The following is a 23,997-nucleotide window of genomic DNA, read 5'->3' as shown; positions in this document are numbered from 1 at the left end:
ATCTGCTGGGGGTGAACGCTTCATTAACAGGGGGTGTCGCTCGTGTGCGAATGAGCACGTCTTATGTCCCCCCAGTTAACTGGCTAAATAAATGGATTACAGTAGCTGATCCCTGAACGTTGAAGATGGTCAACATGAGTTCTCCAGCGTCCGATGCTAGCTGGTATGGACTTCTGATGAAGTGAGTAACTTTATCCCAAATACACCACCTAAGCTACCTTAAATACCTATTTTAATATGCAATCAATCGGTCTATTAGCTACTAACCAACATTAACTAAATTAGCCAGATATATTTCACTACACGTAGGCTAGCTGCTTTGTTTGTACGTCAGCATACTAGCTCTAGCCATTAGCAGCTGAGCTAGCTAGCTAACGGTTTCCTGTTATACTTCCCTGGCAGGTCAGGTGGATGCTGAAGTAAACACGGCGCCATAGATGGCTAGTTAACTCATTATGTAGCACATTAGACTGGTTATCCAAAGTAGTTAACCTGCTGACTGTCATTCAAGCTTGCTGTTGCGTATAACACTTAATCATAGCCAACTACCGTAATAACGTTTTCTGATAGACTCAAAGAGGTTGCTTTCCGTGCAATTAACCGACACTAGCTCGATGCTCATACTTGCTACCGACACTAGTCTATACTTTCTAAAGACGTCTGACAAGTCTGCACTCTGTCCTCTTAGGTCCTGATGCTGTAACGGGGGTCCTGTTTCAGCGCAGTGTTCAGGATCCGAGGTTATTATTAAGGGACTAAGTAAAAGCCAAGTCTGTACTGCCTCCCGTCCTCAACTCCACATCCCTACTTAACTACACGTCCTCAGTCGCTGTCATGGCCTGGGCCGTCCTCCCCGTGGACAGCTTGCTGTGCACGGTCCTCGGTATCTCCATCACCGTGTGGTTCACGCTGCTGCTGGTCTTCATCATCGTGCCGGCTGTTCTTGGGGTGTCCTTTGGGATCCGCAGGATCTACATGAATGCCCTCCTCAAAGTGTTTGAGGTAAGTGTTCGTTTATTCAGTGTTTTAGTTCACTGTTATAGCTTTCTAACTGTTATAGTTTCAGACATCCCAACCTGCAGACTCATTTCAGGAAGGTGGCTTCTCCCCCCCCCCACCCCCCTCAGGACGCAATCCAGACGCACGATGTACCCCCTTAACCAGCACGTACACCCCACCCCCCCGGAACACAATCAGGACGCGCGATATGCGTTTGTCTCTACCAGAAATGACCTCGGACAGTCTCTTGCTCACTCTAAATACAAAATCCCAGATTTCAGGGGAGATTGAATAGCATTTGCGGGTGTCAGGGAGCCGCTATTGAAATGCGGGAGACTCCCGGAACACTTCTGGGAGACTTTGGATATCGGTAGTTTTTAACTGTTGGGGTATAGGTTACTGTTATAGCTTCCTCACTGTGAGGCCTAGCGTGGGACACTTCCCTATTGACTTCATGTCTAGCGCCATAGTTTCCAGTGTCAGACCTGTCCTTGGTCAACACCTACCTCTGTTGAGTGCAGGGAGCTAATGCAGCTTCCTCCACATAGAATACATACTTTCTATATGCACTATTTGAATGTCGCTTTGGATAAAAGCATCTGAAAAATGAAATGTAAATCTTCATGACATTGTCAGAAAACTGATAGTTTTGTAGGTCGTTCTGCCCTCCAAATTCTTAAAATTAAAAAAAAAAAAAAATTAAAAGTTTGTCGCTTTGGTGAAAAGTGAAAAACCCTAACTGAATAAAATGTAATTTTAACTTACATTTGGTCATTTAGCAGACGCTCTTATCCAGAGCGACTTACAGTATGTACAAGGACATTCCCCCGAGGCAAGTAGGGTGAAGTGCCCTGCCCAAGGACACAACGTCATTTCACACGGCCGGGAATCGAACTGGCAACCTTCAGATTACTAGCCCGACTCCTTAACCGCTCAGCCACCTGACTCCCCTTGTCACTTGTCTCTCTGACACCGTCATCTGTGGTCTGAATGACCCTGAGGCCTAATACTCCTCTCCCCCACAGCCCTGACCACATGACATCCACTTCCTGCATTTCCCAGAGATACTAGACATTGCTTTTCTCCGTTAACCTGGGCTTTGCTGCTCACAACCACTGTCACGACAACAACCTAAGACCTGGCCGTAATCTCAGTGACATAAGCATTTAGGGTAAGAGCGCCATTGACTCATGTGGTACTGGCACATTTCCATTTTCACAATAAGGATTACCATCGGTCTAGGTGCTACAGCCTAATCCTAATTAAATTAGGAATTGAGGTTCTTTGAAAGGAAAAACATTAGTGAATTAGATGTTGGGCTGCAGTCGTGCCGCGGTTGGCGTGAAGGAAGTGACTCAGGCAAAAGAGGAAGTGATGTCATTGTCATCATCAGAGGAGGAAGGGATGTGAGCGGAAGTAATGAGCCTGCTCAGAGAGGTGGCACGCTATCCTCTCGTGGATACTAATCTGCGGTGCGTAACGTTTAGTAGAATGGGTTACCCAGCGCTGCTTGTTTCTACGTTTTAAGCCACCAGGTTTATAAATAGAGGATTTGGTGAGATTCAGCAGGCTGGACTTAGTTGTTGGTTGTTGATTGCTGGCCCATGAAAGGCGTAGTGAGGTGAAGTCAACGCTGTTGGCTGTTTTCTCTGTAGCTTGCAGGCCCCAGAGGTGTTCAGCTCCCCTCCTCTCTCTCTCTCTCTCTCTCTCTCTCTCTCTCTCTCTCTCTCTCTCTCTCTCTCTCTCTCTCTCTCTCTCTCTCTCTCTCTCTCTCTCTCTCTCTCTCTCTCTCTCTCTCTCTCTCTCTCTCTCTCTCTCTCTCTCTCTCTCTCTCTCTCTCTCTCTCTCTCTCTCTCTCTCTCTCTCTCTCTCTCTCCCCTCACTCCCCATGTGCTCTGTGACTCCTTCTCTCACACTATCTGTCCTTGTCCCCTCCCTCCCTCTCTCCCTTCTTTCCCTCCCCTCTCCTCCTCTCTCCAGGGAGGGCACATGCCTCCAGAGACAAGCTCAGGGCTCAAGCTGTCTGTTTTGTGTCAAAGCTACAGCATGTTGTCTCGTTACTATTCCTTGTGGACCCCCCACCTTAACACACACACACACAAACATGCACCCACACATATCTTCCCCTCCACGATACCATTCCACAGTTTAGCACCATACTATGTTCCTCAGATATAAGATGATCGCACGGTGATAAAGCATGTTCTCGTAGATCCTTGATAAGAATTGTTACACTCGGGCATAATCAGATCATGGCGTTCGAATGTCGCTCACAGGATGATATCCTCTCTTTGCAGTGGGCCACCCTGAAAATGGAGCAAGGAGCCAAAGAAAAGAACCAGCATTTGCACAAGCCCTACAGTAACGGTGAGGCCCAAACCAAGTGGTCCTTTGTTAAGGGTCCATCGAGAGACAACCAGTTTGGGTCTACGTCTGTTGAAGTAGCTCTCCTCTCACTACTGTCCTTCTCTCCTTGTCCCCGTCTTTGTTTGCTGCCTGTTTGCTATTCCTTCCCCCAATCCCAGGTATCATAGCCAAGGAGCCCTTGTCTCTAGAGCAGGAGATCCAGGAGTTTAGGGGCAGCGCCGCTCTGGGCTCCGTGCCCGAGTTTGAGATGGCCGACATAATGTATTTCTCCCGACGCGGCGTGGAGAGCATCGTGGACGACGAGGTGACCAAGCGCTTCTCCGCCCAGGAGCTGGAGTCCTGGAACCTGCTGACGCGCAGCAACTACAACTTCCGCCACATTAGCCTGAGGCTGACCGTGCTGTGGGGCCTGGGGCTGCTGATCCGCTACGGGCTCCTCCTGCCGCTCAGGTCAGAGACAAGCTCAGACTCCCTGAGAGGTAGACTCTCTCAGGTAGACTCTTTCAGGTAGACTCTCAGGTAGACTCTCTCAGGTAGACTCTCTCAGGTAGACTCTCTCAGGTAGACTCTTTCAGGTAGACTCTCAGGTAGACTCTCTCAGGTAGACTCTCTCAGGTAGACTCTCTCAGGTAGACTCTCTCAGGTAGACTCTCAGAGGTAGACTCTCAGGTAGACTCTCAGAGGTAGACTCTCAGAGGTAGACACACTCAGAGGTAGACTCTCAGGTAGACTCTCTCAGGTAGACTCTCAGAGGTAGACTCTCAGGTAGACTCTCAGAGGTAGACTCTCAGAGGTAGACTCTCAGGTAGACTCTCAGGTAGAATCTCAGGTAGACTCTCAGAGGTAGACTCTCAGGTAGACTCTCAGAGGTAGACTCTTAGAGGTAGACTCTCAGGTAGACTCTCAGAGGTAGACTCTCTCAGGTAGACTCTCAGGTAGACTCTCAGAGGTAGACTCTCAGAGGTAGACTCTCAGGTAGACTCTCAGAGGTAGACTCTCAGAGGTAGACTCTCAGGTAGACTCTCAGGTAGACTCTTTCAGGTAGACTCTCTCAGGTAGACTCTCAGGTAGACTCTCAGAGGTAGACTCTCAGAGGTAGACTCTCAGGTAGACTCTCTCAGGTAGACTCTCTCAGGTAGACTCTCTCAGGTAGACTCTCAGAGGTAGACTCTCAGGTAAACTCTCTCAGAGGTAGACTCTCTCAGAGGTAGACTCTCAGACGTAGACTCTCAGGTAGACTCTCAGGTAGACTCTCAGGTAGACTCTCAGGTAGACTCTCAGGTAGACTCTCTCAGGTAGACTCTCTCAGGTAGACTCTCTCAGGTAGACTCTCTCAGAGGTAGACTCTCAGAGGTAGACTCTCAGAGGTAGATTCTCAGAGGTAGACTCTCAGGTAGACTCTCAGGTAGACTCTCAGAGGTAGACTCTCTCAGGTAGACTCTCTCAGGTAGACTCTCAGAGGTAGACTCTCAGGTAAACTCTCTCAGAGGTAGACTCTCTCAGAGGTAGACTCTCAGAGGTAGAATCTCAGGTAGACTCTCAGAGGTAGACTCTCAGGTAGACTCTCAGGTAGACTCTCAGAGGTAGACTCTCAGGTAGACTCTCAGGTAGACTCTCAGAGGTAGACTCTCAGAGGTAGACTCTCTCAGAGGTAGACTCTCAGGTAGACTCTCAGAGGTAGACTCTCTCAGGTAGACTCTCAGGTAGACTTTCAGAGGTAGACTCTCAGAGGTAGACTCTCAGGTAGACTCTCAGGTAGACTCTCAGAGGTAGACTCTCTCAGAGGTAGACTCTCAGAGGTAGACTCTCTCAGGTAGACTCTCAGAGGTAGACTCTCAGAGGTAGACTCTCAGGTAGACTCTCTCAGGTAGACTCTCAGAGGTAGACTCTCAGGTAGACTCTCAGGTAGACTCTCTCAGGTAGACTCTCTCAGGTAGACTCTCAGAGGTAGACTCTCAGAGGTAGACTCTCTCAGGTAGACTCTCTCAGGTAGACTCTCAGAGGTAGACTCTCAGGTAGACTCTCAGGTAGACTCTCAGGTAGACTCTCAGAGGTAGACTCTCAGGTAGACTCTCAGAGGTAGACTCTCAGGTAGACTCTCAGGTAGACTCTCAGGTAGACTCTCAGAGGTAGACTCTCAGGTAGACTCTCTCAGAGGTAGACTCCCTCACTCACACTCAGACTCACTCCCACAGACCTCCACACAGTCAGATTCACTTGGGTCAGAGTGCAGCTCATTCCCTCAGTCAGACATTGTGTCCATGGCAACTGTGAAAGTGTGTGTTAGTCCCCAGAGTAACTGAAAGTGTGTTTGCCTCCAGGGTAACTGTGAAGGTGTCTGTGTGTGTGTCTCCATGGTAACTGTGAATCTGTGTGTTTGTCTCCAGGGTAACGCTGGCTGTCACCGGTATAGGTCTGCTTCTGGTCCTGACCACTCTGATAGGGTTCCTGCCTCATGGACAGTAGGTCTCCCCAACGACCCCAGAACACACACATCCACCTCCCCAAAACACACCATGAAAGGATGAGGGTGTGATTATGAGATGAAAGGATGAGGGTGAGATTATGAGATGAGAGGATGAGGGTGTGTTTGAGATGAGGGGATGAAGGTGTGTTTGAGATGAGGGGATGAAGGTGTGTTTGAGATGAGAGGATGAGGGTGTGTTTGAGATGAGGGGATGAAGGTGTGTTTGAGATGAGGGGATGAAGGTGTGTTTGAGATGAGAGGATGAGGGTGTGTTTATGAGATGAGAGGATGAGGGTGTGTTTATGAGATGAGAGGATGAGGGTGTGTTTATGAGATGAGAGGATGAGGGTGTGTTTATGAGATGAGAAGATGTGTTTATGAGATAAGAGAGGATGAGGGTGTGTTTATGAGATGAGAAGATGAGGGTGTGTTTATGAGATGAGAGGATGAGGGTGCGTTTATGAGATGAGAGGATGAAGGTGCGTTTATGAGATGAGAGGATGAGGGTGTGTTTCTGAGAGATGATGGTGTGTGTTTCCTCCCAGGATAAGGTCTCTCCTCAGTGAGAAGGTGCATCTGATGTGCTACCGGATCTGTGTGAGAGCCCTCACCGCCATCATCACCTACCACCACAGGTACCAAACACACACACTCATATACACACACATACGCACATAACTTACCACAACAGGCACAGGACCACACAACATACACACATACAAGGGGTTAGGGAATCGGGCTAGTAATCAGAAGGTCCTTCGGCATGGCACTTCACCCTACTTGCCACGGGGGAATGTCCATGTACTTACTGTAAGTTGCTCTGGATAAGAGCGTCTGCTAAATGACTAAATGTAATGTCAATATACCACTAAAGGTATGAGACCACACACACTCATATACACACACTGTTATACACAAAGGTACCAGACCACACACTTATTTACAGGCACACACACACACCTCACACACACACACCTCACACATAACACCCTCTCTCCTCCTTCCTCTCTTCCCAGTGAAAATAAACCAAAGAACGGAGGCATCTGTGTGGCCAACCACACCACTCCCATAGATGTGATCATCCTGGCCAACGACGGCTGCTACTCCATGGTACCCTGGCTCTGTCCCAGCATCACACTAGTCGATATCGGGTTATTTTGGGTCTATTCTACCATCTGTTGATGTATATACTTTTAGATCAGTAGGAGATCTGTTGAAGTAGATGCTACTAGGTCAGAACTACTTCTCTCCTCATCTTTCTCATTCTCTCTTCCTCTCCCTTTATTATAACTTTCCTCTCCCCCTCCTCCTCCATATATTTCAACCTTCCCCCCTCCCCCTCTCCTCCAGGTGGGCCAGATCCATGGAGGGCTGATGGGGTTGGTCCAGAGAGCCATGGTCAAGTCCACCCCTCACATCTGGTTCGACAGATCCGAAGTCAAAGACCGCCACCTGGTGGCCAAAAGGTAACAACGGCAGCAGATTTGAGAAGATTTCACAATCTCTCTTTTAAATGTATATAAATCATTTTTTTTACTTTTACTAGATGCGATTGTTGATTGATGTGTGATTGTTACATTGCTGGGACCACCCAAGCATATCACACAGTTGTGAGAGTGTGTGTGATATTTACCATGAAGCACTTTCCTCTCCTGTCTGATTTCAGGCTTTACGACCACGTGTCGGACAAAACCAAGCTGCCCATCCTCATCTTCCCTGAGGGTTCGTACCAACTGTCTAGACTCTAGATGAGGCTGTGCCCGTGTGGAATCTTCTAGATCACTTATAGTCTTGGATAATGTCTGATACCAGATATATAAATATGTATACATTTGTATCTGTTTGTGATCAGGTACCTGCATCAACAACACCTCAGTGATGATGTTTAAAAAAGGCAGCTTTGAGATTGGCTGCACGGTCTACCCTGTGGCCATAAAGGTAGACTTTCTGTGTCTCCCTCCTCTGAATCTCTCACACACACACTCTGGAACTCTGGCCTCCATAACGCTTTCTTTCTCTTACTTTTTTTTTTGTTTCTTTCTCCATCCCTCTGTGTGTCTCTCTCTGTGTCGCTGATGTGTGTGTGGGTGTGTCTCTGATGTGTGTGTGTGTGTGTGCATGTACGCCGGCTAGTATGACCCCCGGTTCGGAGATGCGTTCTGGAACAGCAGCAAGTTCGGGATGGTGAGCTACCTTCTCAGGATGATGAGCAGCTGGGCCATCGTGTGCAGCGTGTGGTACCTGCCCCCCATGGAGAGAGAGGTGAGCTAGGTACCTGCCCCCCATGGAGAGAGAGGTGAGCGAGGTACCTGCCCCCCATGGAGAGAGAGGTGAGCGAGGTACCTGCCCCCCATGGAGAGAGAGGTGAGCTAGGTACCTGCCCCCCATGGAGAGAGAGGTGAGCTAGGTACCTGCCCCCCATGGTGAGGAGAGGTGAGCTAGGTACCTGCCCCCCATGGAGAGAGAGGTGAGCTAGGTCAAACTGTCCGACTGACACCTCACTGGGATACGTGTGTGTGTGTGTGTCCTAGGAAGGAGAGGACGCTGTCCAGTTTGCCAACAGAGTAAAAGCAGCCATCGCCATACAGGGTGGGCTAGTGGACCTGCTCTGGTGAGCAACTGTGGATACTTCCTCTGGTTTCCATCATCATCATAATAGACACTGCCTCTATCTGACTCGCTCTATCTATATATAATATATATATTCATATGTGTGTGTGATTGTGTGTGTGTGTGTTCTCCCAGGGATGGAGGGCTGAAGCGAGGGAAGGTGAAGGATGCGTTCAAGGAGGAGCAGCAGAAACTGTATAGCAGAGTCCTGATGGGAGGACAAGAGGAAGACCACATCCTAGACAGTCCAGGGGAGGAAGGAGACCAGACCCTGGACAGTCCAAGGGAGGAGAGAGACCTGATCCTGGACAGTCCAGGGGAGGAGAGAGACCTGATCCTGGAGAGTCTGGGGGAGGAGAGAGACCAGATCCTGGACAGTCCAGGGGAGGAGAGAGACCTGATCCTGGAGAGTCTGGGGGAGGAGAGAGACCAGATCCTGGAGATTCCAGGGGAGGAGAGAGACCAGACCCTGGACAGTCTGGGGGAGGAGAGAGACCAGATCCTGGAGAGTCCAGGGGAGGAGGGAGACAAGACCCTGGACAGTCCAAGGGAGGAGAGAGACCAGACCCTGGACAGTCTGGGGGAGGAGGGAGACCAGATCCTAGACAGTCTAGGGGAGGGAAGAGACCAGACCCTGGACAGTCTGGTGGAGGAGAGAGACCAGACCCTGGACAGTCTGGGGGAGGAAAATGAGCAGGCAGAGAAAGGGAGGGAGGCAAAGAAAGGAGGAATGGAGCCAGAGGAGGGAAGGAGGAACAGAGAAGGAGAGGACGTTGGGAGGCGGGAAGAGAGAGAATAGAGGGAGGAACAGAGGAGGAAGAGAGAGACATAAGAGGATGGAGGTAGGAAGAGAGAGAAGCTCAGAGATGGCTAAGGACCGATTAATACTATCAAGGGTTTATCTTGCAAAGCTACACTCGCTGTCTCATTCTGTGTCTTAGTTATAAGCTGGACATCTACAGGATATCTGTTGAAACATCAGTAAACTGCTCTGGGAACAGACGTGCATCCCCACAAACATTTCAAATGGAACACCACTGAAGCTGTGGTTTTCTATTGGCTGAGAGCTCAAAACTTTTGACTTGCACTGCACACATCGAACTATTTGAATGTAATATTTTTTATATATGTATTTAAACATTTAGCACTAAAAACGTTTATGTATTTGTGTTGTTACTTTAAAGATGTTGGAGAGGAGGTTACTGATGTACTATATATACATTAGTCTAGGTTTAGAAGTGTAAAGGTTTATGTTAGTGTTGACTTGTGTTTGTTGAGGATTAAGAACCGTCAATGCGAGGCTGAATCTACATGTTACTGCTGAGTCTTCTGTATCTATGAAGAATACATGCTCTTTTGATATGTTAATCTGTCTGTCTTCCTGAGTAAACTATAGTAGTAGTATTGGGGCCAGTTTGGGTGCTAAAAAAACACCTTTCAGCAATAACATAATTTTCATGTTTCAGAAATCATATATACTTAAAACATACAGGGTGGGCAACTTAAAATAATATAGTCAGTCATAACGTGTCAGGAACACCCGTTCAACACGCCAGACATCTCGTGATCACATTACTATGAAAACAACCACACACATGTGAGTAGCAGCCACTGTATTTACCCCATATCCGTTACAAGTCACGTATGTTGTATTGTTTAGACATATTACGTATATTCTCACGTCGCCAGTTTACGACGCCCGCACCCATCGCAAACAAATAAAGGATATAGGGGGGAAAAACACATTTTCAATATTTATAATGCCATTTTATGTTAGCCTCCTAAAATACTGGCGTCCATATCTGTGTCTTAATACGTTATTCACAAATTGTGCAGCGACTCATGTGCAGCCGTTGCTGTGCGCGTCACGAGCTGCGGGAATCCGCCCGACGCGCTTCTCTGCAAGGTGAATCAGAAAGACCCCGCGGGGACATCGACTAGTTCTTGGACCTCGGCTGCTTTTTCCGGGAGGAATTGGGACGGGGTAACTGAATAATAAACATAAGCGCATTCGTTATCTTGAGTGGTGTTCGGCTGTGGGTGTTTATGCATGTGTTCTGCACCGAACGGGCGAAAAAATCGCCATAAATCTGCAGCGAACATTTTTCAAATCGTCAAACCACAGCAGACGGATCCGGAGCGCCGAGAGAGCACAGAGAGCGCGCGTAAAGCGCAGCGGGCCGTTGGCGACAGTAGGATGGTGAGTTGAATGTCGTTTGGCCTCTACTGCTACAGCCGATAGCCTTAGGGTGGCGTAGGCCACATTGTATTACTTGCAGGCATATCTATTGTTAGAATATAAACGTATAGTACATATTCCCATTTTGTAAGCGTGCTATGTTCTTGTTTACTAGCCCCAAGGTCTGAAGGGTGAATGAGTTCTATATTTAGATTGCACATGCTTTCATTGCTGCACTCCAGTCGACATAGCCTGATTCATAGCCTATTTCAAGCGATATTGCAAATTACTCTTGAAGGGGTACTTGAGTTATTGTGGGCCTTGTACAGTGCATGGATGATTTGCTGGTTGGCTATTCACAGCCTGGTCAGAGCATGTCACCATCGATACGTTTTATACCTGTAAACCTAAAAGCTCATAGTCTCGGGATTTACAACGCGGGGTGTCCTTGTCGCTCCTCAGACAGTCCAGGAATTCAACACGCTCATGGCGTTGTACCGAGAACAGGTCATCTCAATCGGAGAGATAACGGCAGACTGTCCCACGTTAAGGGCGGAGATGCAGCGCACACGGACCAAAGGGTGTGCGATGGCTCGAGCTGCCCATCAAAATCTCACCGTGATATCCGGTTCGGGGTAAGGAATTCTAACGGTGGGGTAATATTAGTATTTAAAGTAGTATTTAAAGGCTTTGCTACGCGTGTCAGATTGACGCCTTTACTGGAACTGTCCTTGGTAGCCGGAGGGTTGTCTGCTCGTCACGACACATCAACAAACGACAACGTTAGTCTGCAGCAGCTTTGCTTGGACGGGCGTTATTTCTCACGTCTGCCATGGCAACCCGTAGACTGTCTCTGCTTTGTGGATGAGATAGCTTAATCTGTAAATCGATGTTCAGTGTCATCTAATAGCCTATATTACATTATATTGAGTTAATTTCGAAGACACTTTAATCCAAAGGTACCTTGGCGTATTATCTATAATAATACGTATTTTATATTTTGATAATGAAAAAATGAAAATGGGATATTCCTCAGTCATCAGTGAGAACATTTAGTGTTTATAAAAGCAGGCACATACAGTTGGGTTGTGTGTGGCTGTGCCTTGGAATGAGCCTGTGTCTGTCTCTGTGTGTGTGTGTCCTGTATGTGCCCTGTGTGTGTGTAAGTGTGTCCTGTATGTGTCCTGTGTGTGTGCCTTGCATGTGTGTGTGTGTGCTCTGTGTGTGTGCTCTGTGTGTTTGTGTCCTGTATGTGTTCTGTTTGTGTGTGCTCTGTGTGTGTGTGTGTCATGTGTGTCCTATTTGTGTGTGCTCTGTGTGTGTGTGTGTCCTGTGTGTGTGTGCTCTGTGTGTTTGTGTCCTGTATGTGTTCTGTTTGTGTGTGCTCTGTGTGTGTGTGTGTCATGTGTGTCCTATTTGTGTGTGCTCTGTGTGTGTGTGTGTCCTGTGTGTGTGTGCTCTGTGTGTGCTGTAGGCCAGAGGATGGGGAGATCCAGCCGGAGATCTGCAGGCTCTTCATTCAGCTGCAGTGCTGTCTGGAGATGTTCATCACAGAGATGCTCAAGTCAATGTGTCTGCTGGGAGTCCTGCAGCTTCACAGGAAAGGTGTGATACCCTCCTCCACCAGTAGAGAGCAGCGTAGTGCAGACATAGCCAGTGAAACAAGGCTGGAGCTCGTTGTAAACTTTTGATCGCAGTCACATGCCCCCTCATAGTAATTCTTCTATAACTAGACAGGGTTATTATATAATGTTGCCACACATTTGCATACCCTGTTGATGCCAGTCTGTGTCTGTCTGGTCCTCCACGTTCAGGGAAGGACTTTTCCCCGGAGTCGAGGGTGGACTTCAAGGTGGACGAGAGCTCCGACGCGCCCATGCTGGATGAACGCTCGCCGTCCCCCTCAGACTGCCCTCCGGACGCCTGGCTGGTGGACGCCGACATAGACAACATAGAGCGGTGAGGCCCCAGGAGGAGTGTGTGTGTGCACAGGTGTGTGTGTGTGCACAGGTGTGTGTGTGTGCACAGGTGTGTGTGTAAAGCTGTGTGTGTCTATCATGAGTAGACACAGACAGCATAGAGAAGTGATGCCCAGGGGTCATGTGTGTGTCTATGCATTTGTGTTTGTGTCTATAGATGTGTGGTGTGTGTGTCCATAGGCATGTGCATTTACAGACGTGTGGGTTTTGTTCCATAAGTGTGTGTGTGTGTCTATGGATGTGTGTGCAGATCTATAGCTGTGTGCATTCATAGATGTGTGTGAGTGTCTACTTATGAGTGTGTGTCTCTAGGTGTGTGTATGTTGTGAACAGAGAGAGCCCGAGCCAGTGAAGAGGGCTCAGTCCTGATGTCCTGTCTCCACAGGGACATGAGAGAGATGAGAAACCTTCTCAGCAAACTCAGGGAGACCATGCCTTTACCCCTGAAGAACCAAGGTATACCACACCCGCTGTGCAAATGGTACCCTGTCCAAATGGGTTCAAACTGAGCGCGAGAGAGAGAGAGAGAGAGAGAGAGAGAGAGAGAGAGAGAGAGAGACGAATAACAGCCGTTACGTAAAAGTGTGTGGCGTGGCGGAGAGCGACCTAGGTGTGCGAGAGCTAGGAGGCTCTAACAGTGGCGCGTGTCTCTCCTGTTCCCAGATGACAGCAGCCTGCTGAACCTCACCCCGCTGCCTCTGGTGAGACAGAGGAAGAGGCGCTTCTCTGGACTCTGCTGTGTGGTGTCCGGCTGAGGTGGTCCTTCAGGCAGTAGCCGTGGCCAGCCGTAACACAACAACATCCTTCATGTTCTCCTACTACTTATTACTGCCATTTAGGAAGGTACTTTGGTTTGGGTCAGTCTCTGTCATTACTTTACGTACTTTGACATGATTCAATGTAGAAAAGCAATTCAAATGTGATGCTATGAATATGCATATTTTGCTCTTGTAATCAATGTGTCCCTCTGTAGTGAAATATGTAGTGTATTCCAACTTACATGTGCAGAACTGATGCCAGAAGTGACCATTTTGGTAGATAGCTTTGCGCTAAACGTTGCCTTTAAACATATTTCTCAGAATGTTATTCTTATTGGTTCACTGTGCAAGGTTTCTTTTGCAGTCTTCCATGGAATGGAAATCTGTCCATAACTTCATTTCCCATCACAAGGGCTTTGCAATGCACCATATAGTGAAGCCATTTACTATTAAATGTAAATATATGAATACTCAAAAAATCAAAATTGAGTTTTTGTACAAAGACCGGTTTTGTTTGTCTTTAGAATATCTAAAGACTGTCTAAAATGTTGCAGTGAATCATTTTGTCTTGGCAAAAGAAAATGTACAGCATGTTTGTAGCTTAAAGTTGTCAATGTGTAGTGTATATGTTGCACATGTTATACAGCTGACTGTATGTACTGTATAAGCCATTTTATAATGTGAATAAACTTTTGTATGTAAACACTTGTTCTGCAATGTTGAAGTCAGTCTGGCTCCTGGGTTAACTGAGTCAGCTCTGAATACCACTAAGTTCCTAAGAGTTCTGATGCTCGATCGAGTTTAATACAAGCTTGCAAGTGTGATCCTGCATGATCGTGCTGATCATGCAAAGGTCAACTCATTTTATACGAACGCGAGACAGTTTTATGTGTTGGGTCTTGATCTGGTCCATCTTGCCCTCCTTCGACAGCATCTTGTGGCTGATGGCTGTTGCTCAATGCAGAACACACCAACTCAGGTTCAGTGAGAGAACCCTGGTAGAAAAACACTATGGCATCCCTCCCTTCCCCCCCCCCCCCCCCCCCCCCCCCCCCCCTGTCCTTTGGGTTTTTACCAGATGGAAAACAGCTTGCTTCTCTGGAAGAACAAGGCAGTTCTTCCCGTAAATGGGACCGATTTCATTTTTTATTTTTTTGAATAGAGAGGGGTTGGACAGGCGTTTTAAAGACTTTGGGAGCTATGGGTTGTCACTTGGAAGTTATAATCTCTTTTAGTTTTTTGTGTATTTTACTTCAGGACCTGGAGGAGTAGACTCCAGCAGCCAATGAGACTATGGAGATTGATTGGTTTGGGAAGATGTTCGGGGAGGTATTAAATAACCTCCCTCATTCCTCACACACACTGAAGCACAATCTCTACAAGAACAGAATCTGGCTGCAGAGGAACTTAACACTCTGAGGTAAATTAGTTTTATTCATTTATTGTTATTTTTGTTTTGCAGTGATTCTCTTTTATAGAACAACTCAAGCCCAGGTCTCAATACTGTAAATAGAAAAACATATTTAGGTTAAACATGTTACATTTACATTTATTCATTTAGCAGACGCTTTTATCCAAAGCGACTTCCAAGAGAGAGCTTTACAAAGTGCATAGGTCACTGATAATAACAACAAGATAGCCCCACAGCATTGTGGGGTAGTCAAAAACAAGAAGTACATATTGTGAACAACCAAAAAATAGTGCCAAAGGGAAGAAACCATAAGAGCATGTAGTTAAACAAGTTCAATTACACAACATTAATCTCTAAGTGCAGGTGTACCTGTAGGAAAGCAATAAAAATAGGATTAACTAAAATAGAATACAACAGTTTAAACCAGCTACCACTAACCAACAAGAGCAACAGTCTAAGCAAGAGTCATTGTGATCCTTGAGGAAACTAGCGTTGGGTTCAGCAAACCATTCCTAAGTACCATTGTACTCCCGGAACATGTATATGTTGATGTATATTTAGGTTATTGTTCCTAATCCTCATTCTGCCATGCATCGTTCTCCTCCCCCGCCCCCAGACATCCTACCCCCACCTCCCCAGCTCTCTCTCTCCTCTTGTTCTCCCTTGACAAGAGGTGACTGGAGCAGATCATCATCTGTGTTCGGAGGCGACCGGTACTGACTATCATCTTTGTCCAGAGGTCAACTGCCCCACTGTCTGCTCCTGCTCATGGACACCTGGAGGAGCTTCCTGGTCCTGGTCTGCCTCCTGGTCTGCCTTCCTGCCGTCACTCCCGGCTTTGATTGTGTGTGTGGACGATTCGACTGGAGCCCTTGGTCATCATGCACCAAGACCTGTAACTATGGGACCCAGCAGCGTGAAAGAGCCAAACTGTATCAGAGGTAGAATGCAAGTCAAGTGTCAAATCTTTGAACTCCTGTCTAGGTCTAGTCTCATGTTTTTGGTAAATTAGGGTTTGGAGGGAGTCAGACAGAGTCCAGTTACGGGGTCTGAGTTCCCATCAAATGCTTTTCTTCACAAAAGCAACCAATTAACCAACCATTATTTTACTATATATTGGCCAAACATTTTCTCTGCAGGAATCCAACAGAAAGTGACTTTTGGATGAATATTTTGGGGCTTTGGACCTGGTGCCACCGACAGTGTTACACCGTGGAGACGAGATCATGTAACGAGCAGATGTGTCCCATCAACTGTAAACTCGGAGATTACGGGGGCTGGTCTGAGTGTTCTCCATGCGGTAAACAAAAGGCAAGGAGACACACAGACACGCACACAGCCAACCTGAGTCATTTCACATGGACAAATGCTGTAAAATGATCGGGGGTTCACTTAATTTGTTCTGTAACATCAGTCATGAATGTAACATTAGCAGCCGTATCAAGGTCATAGCCATGGAGTCAACATTGGGGGGGACGAAATCTGCTGGGGAGTCTGAGGATCCCCCCCATGAAAACTTTTTTACATTTAGTTAAGAATATGATGACATTTGTTATGATAACAGCGTGCATGGTTGCCTGTCGTAGCGTAGCACATTTGTGTCCCCCAATATATATTATGATTACGGCCCTGCGCCGTATAACATGCACCTCAATTGCTAATGGTATAACTCACCCAGGATGAAGTCTCACACGCACACAGGCATATGGATATCTGGTTCTTTCGTTGTCGTTCGAAACTTATGTTGTTTCATAACTTTACATTCACAGACGTTTTTATCCAAAGCGACGTACATAAAAATTACATTCACATTTATGCATTTTGCAGACGCTTTAATCCAAAGCGACTTCCAAGACAGAGTTTTACAAAAGTGCATAGGTCACTGATCATAACAACTACGTTACAGGGAGTCAGGTGGCTGAGCAGGTAGAGCATCGGGCTAGTAATCTGAAGGTTGCCAGTTCGATTCCCGGGCGGTGCACATGACATTGTGTCACTTCACCCTACTTGCCTTGGGGGGAATGTCCCCGTACTTACTGTAAGTCGCTCTGGATAAGAGCGTCTGCTAAATGTAAATGTAAAAGGTGCATAGGTAATATAACTTTCTTTCTGTCCGTTGTTGCAGTTTAAGAAACGGTCACTAGACACGCCAGCTCAGTTTGGAGGTGAAGACTGCGTTTACAATACTCCCTCAACAACAAACTGCAACCCGTCAACAAAGTGCCGGATTGAGCCCATCGACTGTAAAGACAAGTTCAAGTGTACAAACGGTGAGAAATTACGTATTTAAATGCGAGCACGCACATGTAAAATTACTTATTCACCTGGACATGCATACATTGATTGATTGATTGATTTACTTTATTCACTGGGGAAATTCACCGTTACATGTAAAATCACGCTTAGAAATAAAATATACAAATAATGAAGAAATCTGGAAATATTAATATAAAACTATGCGGATGTACATAAATATACATCTAAATATGTACAAAGAATGTAGCCCACATACGTTCACAGATAAGTGTTTCCATGTGTCACCTCTCTGCAGGGCGCTGCATTAGCTCTGTACTACAGTGCAACACCCAGAACGACTGTGGGGACATGTCAGACGAGGCTGACTGTGATGAACCAGTCACTCCAGTGTGTCGCAAGTCAAACTTACAACCGGCCTATGGAGCTAATCTTTTAGCAAACGGGTAGGCTACAGCATCAGGTCACAGGCCACGGTATATAGAAAAATAAACACTAAATGGTAGCAGGGATGTGGTTTCTTTAACTGTGGTAAAGTTGGTTTGAAGTTAAGATAGTTTGCGATGCGTCTAGTAAATACAGACCATCGCTTGACTCGTGGCTACGGAAATATCGTAGAATTATGCACTTCTGATACGATAATCGCCACCAGCAGGGGCGATTCTAGGATCAGACCTTTAGGGGGACTTACCCCCCAATGAGAATGTGACATGGATACAGTGCCTTGCATACGTGTTAAACCCCCTTGCTAATAAATCAATAATTTCACTGGATAACAATTAATACATTTATTATTATGCAAAATATTGAATGAAAGAAAAAATGAAGAAAGTCCCTTTCTTCATGAACTACCAGCATCAAATGAAACGATAATGATATGTCAACAATACATAAACAGTGTTAGAGCACTAAAACCTATTTAAGATAACAATAATCCAATTTTGTAAATTTATTATTATTATTATTATTATTATTATTTTTCAAGATGCTGAGATGAAATGTGGTGTGCTTGAGCTTAAAAAGAGTCTTAAATCTCCACTGGCCACCAGTCAGCAACCAAAGTATATTCTGTAGAGAGCGCAGCATGGCACACTGCAACGTGGAATGTGGATCTGAGCCAGGTTTTGAGCCTTCTTAGACCACTAAAGCTTCTGTCCACTTCTGCCAAAGACAAAGGGATTAGCAGCCTAGCCAGGGCCTGGACCTTATATAACAGGCCTTTTACATCGACTGATACTTGCTTTCAAGATATGGAGACAGGTTCATTGCTGGACTTATTCTTGTTTCCTGGGTGTGGTCAGAGTTTACATGTGTTTCCTGGGTGTGGTCAGGTAAATGTGCTTCCTGTTTCCTGTGTGGGGTCAGGTTTAACTTCCTGACGGGGGAGTCCCATGGGGCGGTCCTGGACAACATGTTCATGGGAGGTGAATGCGTACTCAACCACACGGTTGGAACCGGCAACAGGGTCTACTTCCGTGTCCCAGCCAACTTTAAGTCCTATGATCTCAAGGTAAAGTACTCATACAAGTACAGCATAGTACTATGAGCTCAAGGTAAAGTACACATGCAGCTGTCACATCTTTGCTAAACTGATTTATGAGAACAGTACCACCAACCTCTATAAACAAATGTTATGTGGATATGCTTCATTCACAAACATCTTGTTTGAACTTAAGAATAAAACTGGCTTTTGAATGATCCTAAACTGTGATGTGTCCATGATGTGGTCTCTTGTATGATGTGGATGTATCTCTTAGTTCTGGTTCTGATTACTAGGTGTCTGTACCTGAAGACTTTAAAAAGGAGCCGCAGCCAGTTTTGAGTCAGGTGGTCAACATGGCAAAGTTCATGGAGTCAAAGGATCAAACTGACACCAGTGACGGCAACTTTATGATGTTCCCCATCTTGTTCGTCGCAAACAGTAAAAGCCGAAATTCTGTGACGACATCCTATAAAGAAGCGATTAGGTCCTCCAAAAAAACGGCAAGCACACACACACACTCATGCACACATACATAGAATTCCTTCTGCCATGTTCTGAAATGTCATTCATAAAAAATATAAATAAATAGTTGTGCAGCGACCCATGTGAGAAAAAAAACAAACGATTTGGATGTCAGATAATAACCATAATTCATATCTGTCATAATTCACCCCACCAGGACTCCCAGCTAATTCGTATTCACCAGGTGTTGCCGATCTCCAGGTTCGAGATGAAGGACAAAGACCTGTTCCTCTCTCAGCCCTTTCTGGAGTTCCTGCATCAGTTGCCTATAGATTATAACTACGCCCTGTACAGCGAGCTCTTCCAGCTCTATGGCACTCACTACTACACGGCTGGGACCCTGGGAGGCCACTACGACTTGCTCTACATGTACAACAGGGAGGAGATCAAGGAGTCTGGTACGAGAGCTCCACCTAGTGGTCAAACATGGACATGTCATGTGTGTGGGAGGGGTGTTTTTTTCATGCATCCTCAAATGTACTACTCAGACTTCAGTAAACACATTTTCCAAAATTTTAGAAGGGCTTACAATGAGGCCCAGGGGGAAAACACTTGACGGTTACTCAGGTTAGACTTTATACATAACAGTCTGTCTCTGTGTGTATCCAGTCAATGTAGTGAGTGGCGGACTTAGGGACTGTGTGTTTCTGTGATCTTCAGGTGAATCGACAGAACGCATTGAAGGATGTCTGAATCAAGAGTCCTACCTGAACGTCCTTATTTTCTACTCCGAAAAAACGGACGTTCAAAAATGCTCAAACAATCTTTTCGAAGAAAAATATTCAGGTATTTTCACATATAATCGTTTCACAATAAACGTGACTCTGCGCACCGCAGTCCTTATGTCTTAGTCGTAGTCTTGGCTTCTCACCAAATGTAAACTCCCAAGACTCCCACTTTATCCTTAAACGCATACACACGCTCACAAAACTGTGGAACTTTGAGAAAGACGATGATCCACAGGCAAACATCCAACCTCTGCATGTCAGAGTGATGATTGTGATTCATGATCCAGGTGTATCGCAGGTAGCTGACCCACACTTACGTCTCAGGTTCCTACATTCGAGCATCAGAGAAGTCGTTCTCCACGGTGCGTGGAGGCCGGTCAGAAGAGGCCGGGGCGTTGGCCTGGGAGAGAAAAGGAACCTCCGCTACGAGCGACACCTACAGCAACTGGGTGGGATCCGTCATAGACAACCCTGCTTTGGTTGACTACGAGGTGAGGAATAGGGACCCCGGAATAGGGACGCCCGGAATAGGGACGCCCGGAATAGGGACGCAAGGATCTGCGAGAATGTAGTGACAATTCAAATCAAGAACTGGTGAAACGTATTTTATAGTCTTTGTGTGTGTGTAATATCATTTTGAGGCGAGAGAATGACACGATCACACTTTTGTTTTCTAAATGGCTGCGTGTGTGTTTCCTGCGTGACTCCAGCTGTCGCCCATCATCGACCTGGTCCATGGTATCCCCTGTGCCGTCACCAAGAGGAGGCATCTACGCAGAGCTCTCCTGGAGTACCAGAGGGACTTTGACTCCTGCCTATGTGCCCCCTGCCCCAACAACGCCCTGGCAGTCCTCCAGGGCACCGCTTGCAGCTGCGTCTGCAAAACGGGAACCTACGGGCCCAACTGTGAGAAGCAGGCACCCGACTACAAACCAGGTCCCGGTCTTTTCCTTTGCTTCTTTTCATGATTCGTCCTTCTTTTCCATGTGTCGTTTTTTGGGGAGGAGAGCGTCCAGCAAACAAATCAAATGTTAATGACGCGTCACCAGTCGCACGCAGCAAGTCGCACGCAGCAGACTGGAGGCTTACAGTGTGTGGGCTGTGTGTCCTTCCCAGTTGGAGTGGATGGTTCCTGGAGCTGCTGGGGGCCGTGGAGTCACTGTTTGTCCTTCGACAAGCGTCAGCGGACCAGGCGCTGCAACAACCCCGCTCCCTTGGCCGGGGGGAAACCCTGCTCTGGAGACACCAAGCAAACAGAGGGGTGCCATGTCTCCGTCTTCCCAGGGTGAGAGAGTCTCTTGGGCTGTTGGTTTGGAGGAACATGGCCTGTAGAATGCTGGAGGTTGGAAGCATGATGCGGACGTGAGGTTGGTCGTCGTCACGCAGATGTTTGGATTTTATGGGTCAGCTCGACACTCGTCAACTCTTAGCAACAGAACCCTAAGTGAGCTCAAAGATAAAGTTAGTAAACTGTTGCTTCTTTGATCAAAAGAAATATGGGGCTCACTGGTCAAGTGCGCATGCCATGTATGTTAAGGCCTCACTGCAGGGGCCTGGGTTCCAATCCAGCCAGCCATCTAAGGTATTCAGTTAGCTATGGCTGGCACCAGGTCAGAATCCATGAGCGACTTCCTTCCACATAATACGCAAACGCTCATGGGTAGTCGATGGACGTCTCGTCCATCACGCATTGATCCTAGCATGAGGTTGTCAACGCAGCATGTGTCTGATGTTGTGATCATATTGTTTTTTTCCCCCCTTTTTAGAGAAGATGTCTGTATCAACGACGAAGACTTTAATGAGGAAGGTCGTCAAGAGGGTTTGCCTCCCGGTGTGGAGGGCTGCGTTAGACCCAAGAGTCCTGACCGTAGCTTCCTCAGGGTAAACAGAAGCTAACAATGCTACCAGCTGCATTAGGGTGAATCAAACAAACAAAAGCTAAAATAAACAGTTGGTTCCTTCTCTCTCTCTCTCTCTCTCTCTCTCTCTCTCTCTCTGTCTCTATTTCTACTACCTCCTCTTTCTCTTTACCTTTCCATCTCTTTCTCCCCGCTCTCTCGTCTACCCTCTACTCTCTTTCTCCCCCCTCTCTCCTCTACCAACCCCCTCCCCCTGCTCCCATCTCTCCTCCCCCCCTCCATCTCCTCCACAAACAGAGAGATAAGCGTTACTACCTGTATGGCGAGGAGGAGGAGGTTCTGTGTTACAGGGGGTATGAGTTGGAAGGATACCCGCTGATTACCTGTCGCCCCGGCGGGGAATGGACCCCACTCCAGGGAGAGTGCCTCAGTGAGTCTGCTGGTCTCTCTCTCTCTGTCCATCTCACACTCCATTACATTTGACATGCGTTTACTTATTTCAGTGTGGCTAGTGTGTGTTTCTGGTCAAGTGACGTGTTTCTGGGGGTGTTTCTGTGGGTGTTTCTGTGGGCGAGCATGCCTGCCTGCCTGCATGTATCCATCTATCGACTTGGAAAGATTGGAAACGAGCCAACACAGAGTTTGCAAGATACATTTCAGTCACACTAACCTTCATCAAATCAACACCAGTCTGTGTGCTTCTCAGTCCAGTAGTATCCGCTGAGAGTGGTCTTTCTCCCCCCCGTAGGGAAGCTGTGTGATCCTCCGGAGGTCTCGGAGGAGATGACACTGTTCCCTCTCAAGGACATCTACAAAGAGGGCCAGGTCGTGGGCTTTAACTGCAAAGGCAGGGGTCTAATTCCCTCCTTCTCAGGAGTGTCCACATGTACGCTGAATCGACCAGTGTTCACTTGGGACCCCCCCATACCTTCGAATATCGTGTGCAAAGATGGTGGGTACGGATGTTTACTTCAGGTGCAAATTACAGATTCTCTAGGATGTTTGGACAATGTCCGTATTTCCACGTCAAATTGACTCTCAGCGTATTCTCTCTTTTCAACAACAGCTTCAAAATGTCCCGGCAGAATGACAGATTTGTCCTTTTCATTTGTGCCTGCAGAGAATCCGTTTATTCCCGATTTAGAATGTAAGAGGGGGCAGAAGATGGAAGGATCCAAATGTGTGTGTGTGCCACGCGAAAGCTGCCTGTAAGCACTTTGTCCTCCCAGTATCGGGAGATTCACACTTCCCACTCAAGCCCCCTCCACCAGCAGGGGTCAGCCAGCGGGTAGAGGGGTTTTTCTAGTCTAAACTCCCTCTGGCTTCATTCTCAACTGGAGCTGACAGATGCCTCTGTGTGTCTGTGTCTCTGTGTCTCTGTGTGTCTTTGTGTGTCTGTGTGTCTGTGTGTCTGTGTCACTGTGTGTCTGTGTGTGTGTGTGTCTGTGTCTCTGTGTCTCTGTGTATCTGTGTGTCTGTGTGTCTGTGTCTCTGTGTCTCTGTGTATCTGTGCGTGTATAATGTGGTGTACCCGCTTCCTTCGTTGCAGCCAATACACACCAGATCATTGCGTTCTGAACACGGTGGTTGACAAGGCCTTGATGTTATCCCAGTGTGAGCTCACCGCCGGCACGTGTCATGGCGACCCGCTCTTCTTGGTGAATGCCGGCCCATGCCCTGACGAGGCGGGCCTGGCCTGGGCCCGCTTCAGAGCCAACATGTCCGCCGTCAGCGCCGTGAAGGAGGTCTGTGGAGTGGACACCTGCTACGAGTGGGAGAGCTGTGGTACGTCGACATCTTGGGCTCTCACAGGGAGCCGCAGTCAGTTCCACTCTGACACACACACACCAAAACACACAAACACCTAGCGACACACACACACACACAATCAGTGATGTTAACCTCGTTCTCTTCATCTCTTCTCAGAATCTGAGAGGTGTGTGTGTAAGGATTTCAAGGAGTGCGGTGGAGACGAAGGCCGAATGTTTTGTGTGAATCTGCTGAGGTTTAACCGCAAGAGGACCATGAACCTGTGTGCCATGGCTGCCACCAAGTGTGCCAAGACGGACATGGAAGTCGTCAACGAGGGCCCGTGTGTGTAAAACAACACTAGGGTGAAGCTCGGGGGTGGAGCTTTAGACTGAAGATCAAGAGTTCCCAGGTGCCAAAGACTCCCTGCTTCTGTTGGGTTAACACATTACTCAGACATTACAAATAACTGTCTCCAATCTAATGTGTTCAGACATCACAGGAACTGCATAGAGCTTCTGTTGCAGAACATGTCTATTGCTTTTTGTCATTTTATTTGGTGTATTTTTGACAGTGGCTTTACTTTTTATATGCATGTAGTAATATGTGATTTACATTAAAAAAATGTATTCC

General features: G+C 47.1%; 3 protein-coding genes across 4 annotated transcripts; all 3 read left to right on the top strand.

Annotated features, from left to right (window-relative positions):
• Positions 1-35: 35 nt before the first annotated feature.
• Positions 36-8,154, top strand: LOC124484278 (glycerol-3-phosphate acyltransferase 4-like). Its single transcript, XM_047045139.1, has 11 exons — positions 36-181; positions 689-1,002; positions 3,297-3,366; positions 3,525-3,816; positions 5,754-5,828; positions 6,379-6,468; positions 6,850-6,943; positions 7,184-7,299; positions 7,500-7,555; positions 7,686-7,771; positions 7,967-8,154. Exons 2-11 carry the CDS (start codon positions 835-837, stop codon positions 8,102-8,104), a joined length of 1,185 nt encoding a protein of 394 aa, XP_046901095.1. The 5' UTR covers positions 36-181; positions 689-834; the 3' UTR covers positions 8,105-8,154.
• Positions 8,155-10,351: 2,197 nt separating this feature from the next.
• On the top strand, positions 10,352-14,053 carry rgs7bpb (regulator of G protein signaling 7 binding protein b). The gene is made up of 6 exons (XM_047045020.1): positions 10,352-10,643; positions 11,085-11,257; positions 12,097-12,227; positions 12,437-12,581; positions 12,987-13,057; positions 13,265-14,053. The coding sequence occupies exons 1-6, from the start codon at positions 10,494-10,496 to the stop codon at positions 13,354-13,356; spliced, it is 762 nt and encodes a 253-aa protein (XP_046900976.1). The 5' UTR covers positions 10,352-10,493; the 3' UTR covers positions 13,357-14,053.
• Positions 14,054-14,586: 533 nt separating this feature from the next.
• c6 (complement component 6) lies at positions 14,587-23,997 on the top strand. 2 transcript variants are annotated; one of them, XM_047045017.1, is made up of 19 exons: positions 14,587-14,779; positions 15,508-15,711; positions 15,910-16,081; positions 16,896-17,040; positions 17,322-17,469; positions 18,389-18,533; positions 18,800-19,006; positions 19,186-19,426; positions 19,689-19,814; positions 20,081-20,247; positions 20,467-20,692; positions 20,873-21,041; positions 21,523-21,637; positions 21,913-22,045; positions 22,364-22,567; positions 22,736-22,823; positions 23,165-23,400; positions 23,542-23,753; positions 23,797-23,997. In XM_047045017.1, exons 2-18 carry the CDS (start codon positions 15,539-15,541, stop codon positions 23,715-23,717), a joined length of 2,871 nt encoding a protein of 956 aa, XP_046900973.1. In that variant the 5' UTR covers positions 14,587-14,779; positions 15,508-15,538; the 3' UTR covers positions 23,718-23,753; positions 23,797-23,997. The 2 variants fall into 2 exon arrangements, with proteins under 2 accessions (XP_046900973.1, XP_046900972.1); XM_047045016.1 differs by having other exon boundaries at positions 14,588-14,779; positions 15,387-15,711; positions 23,542-23,997.

Source organism: Hypomesus transpacificus, chromosome 22 (genome assembly GCF_021917145.1).
Source record: "Hypomesus transpacificus isolate Combined female chromosome 22, fHypTra1, whole genome shotgun sequence".
Classification (NCBI taxonomy): domain Eukaryota; kingdom Metazoa; phylum Chordata; class Actinopteri; order Osmeriformes; family Osmeridae; genus Hypomesus; species Hypomesus transpacificus.
The sequence above is the reverse complement of the archived record's forward strand: the minus strand, read 5'-3'. Positions and strand labels throughout refer to the sequence as shown.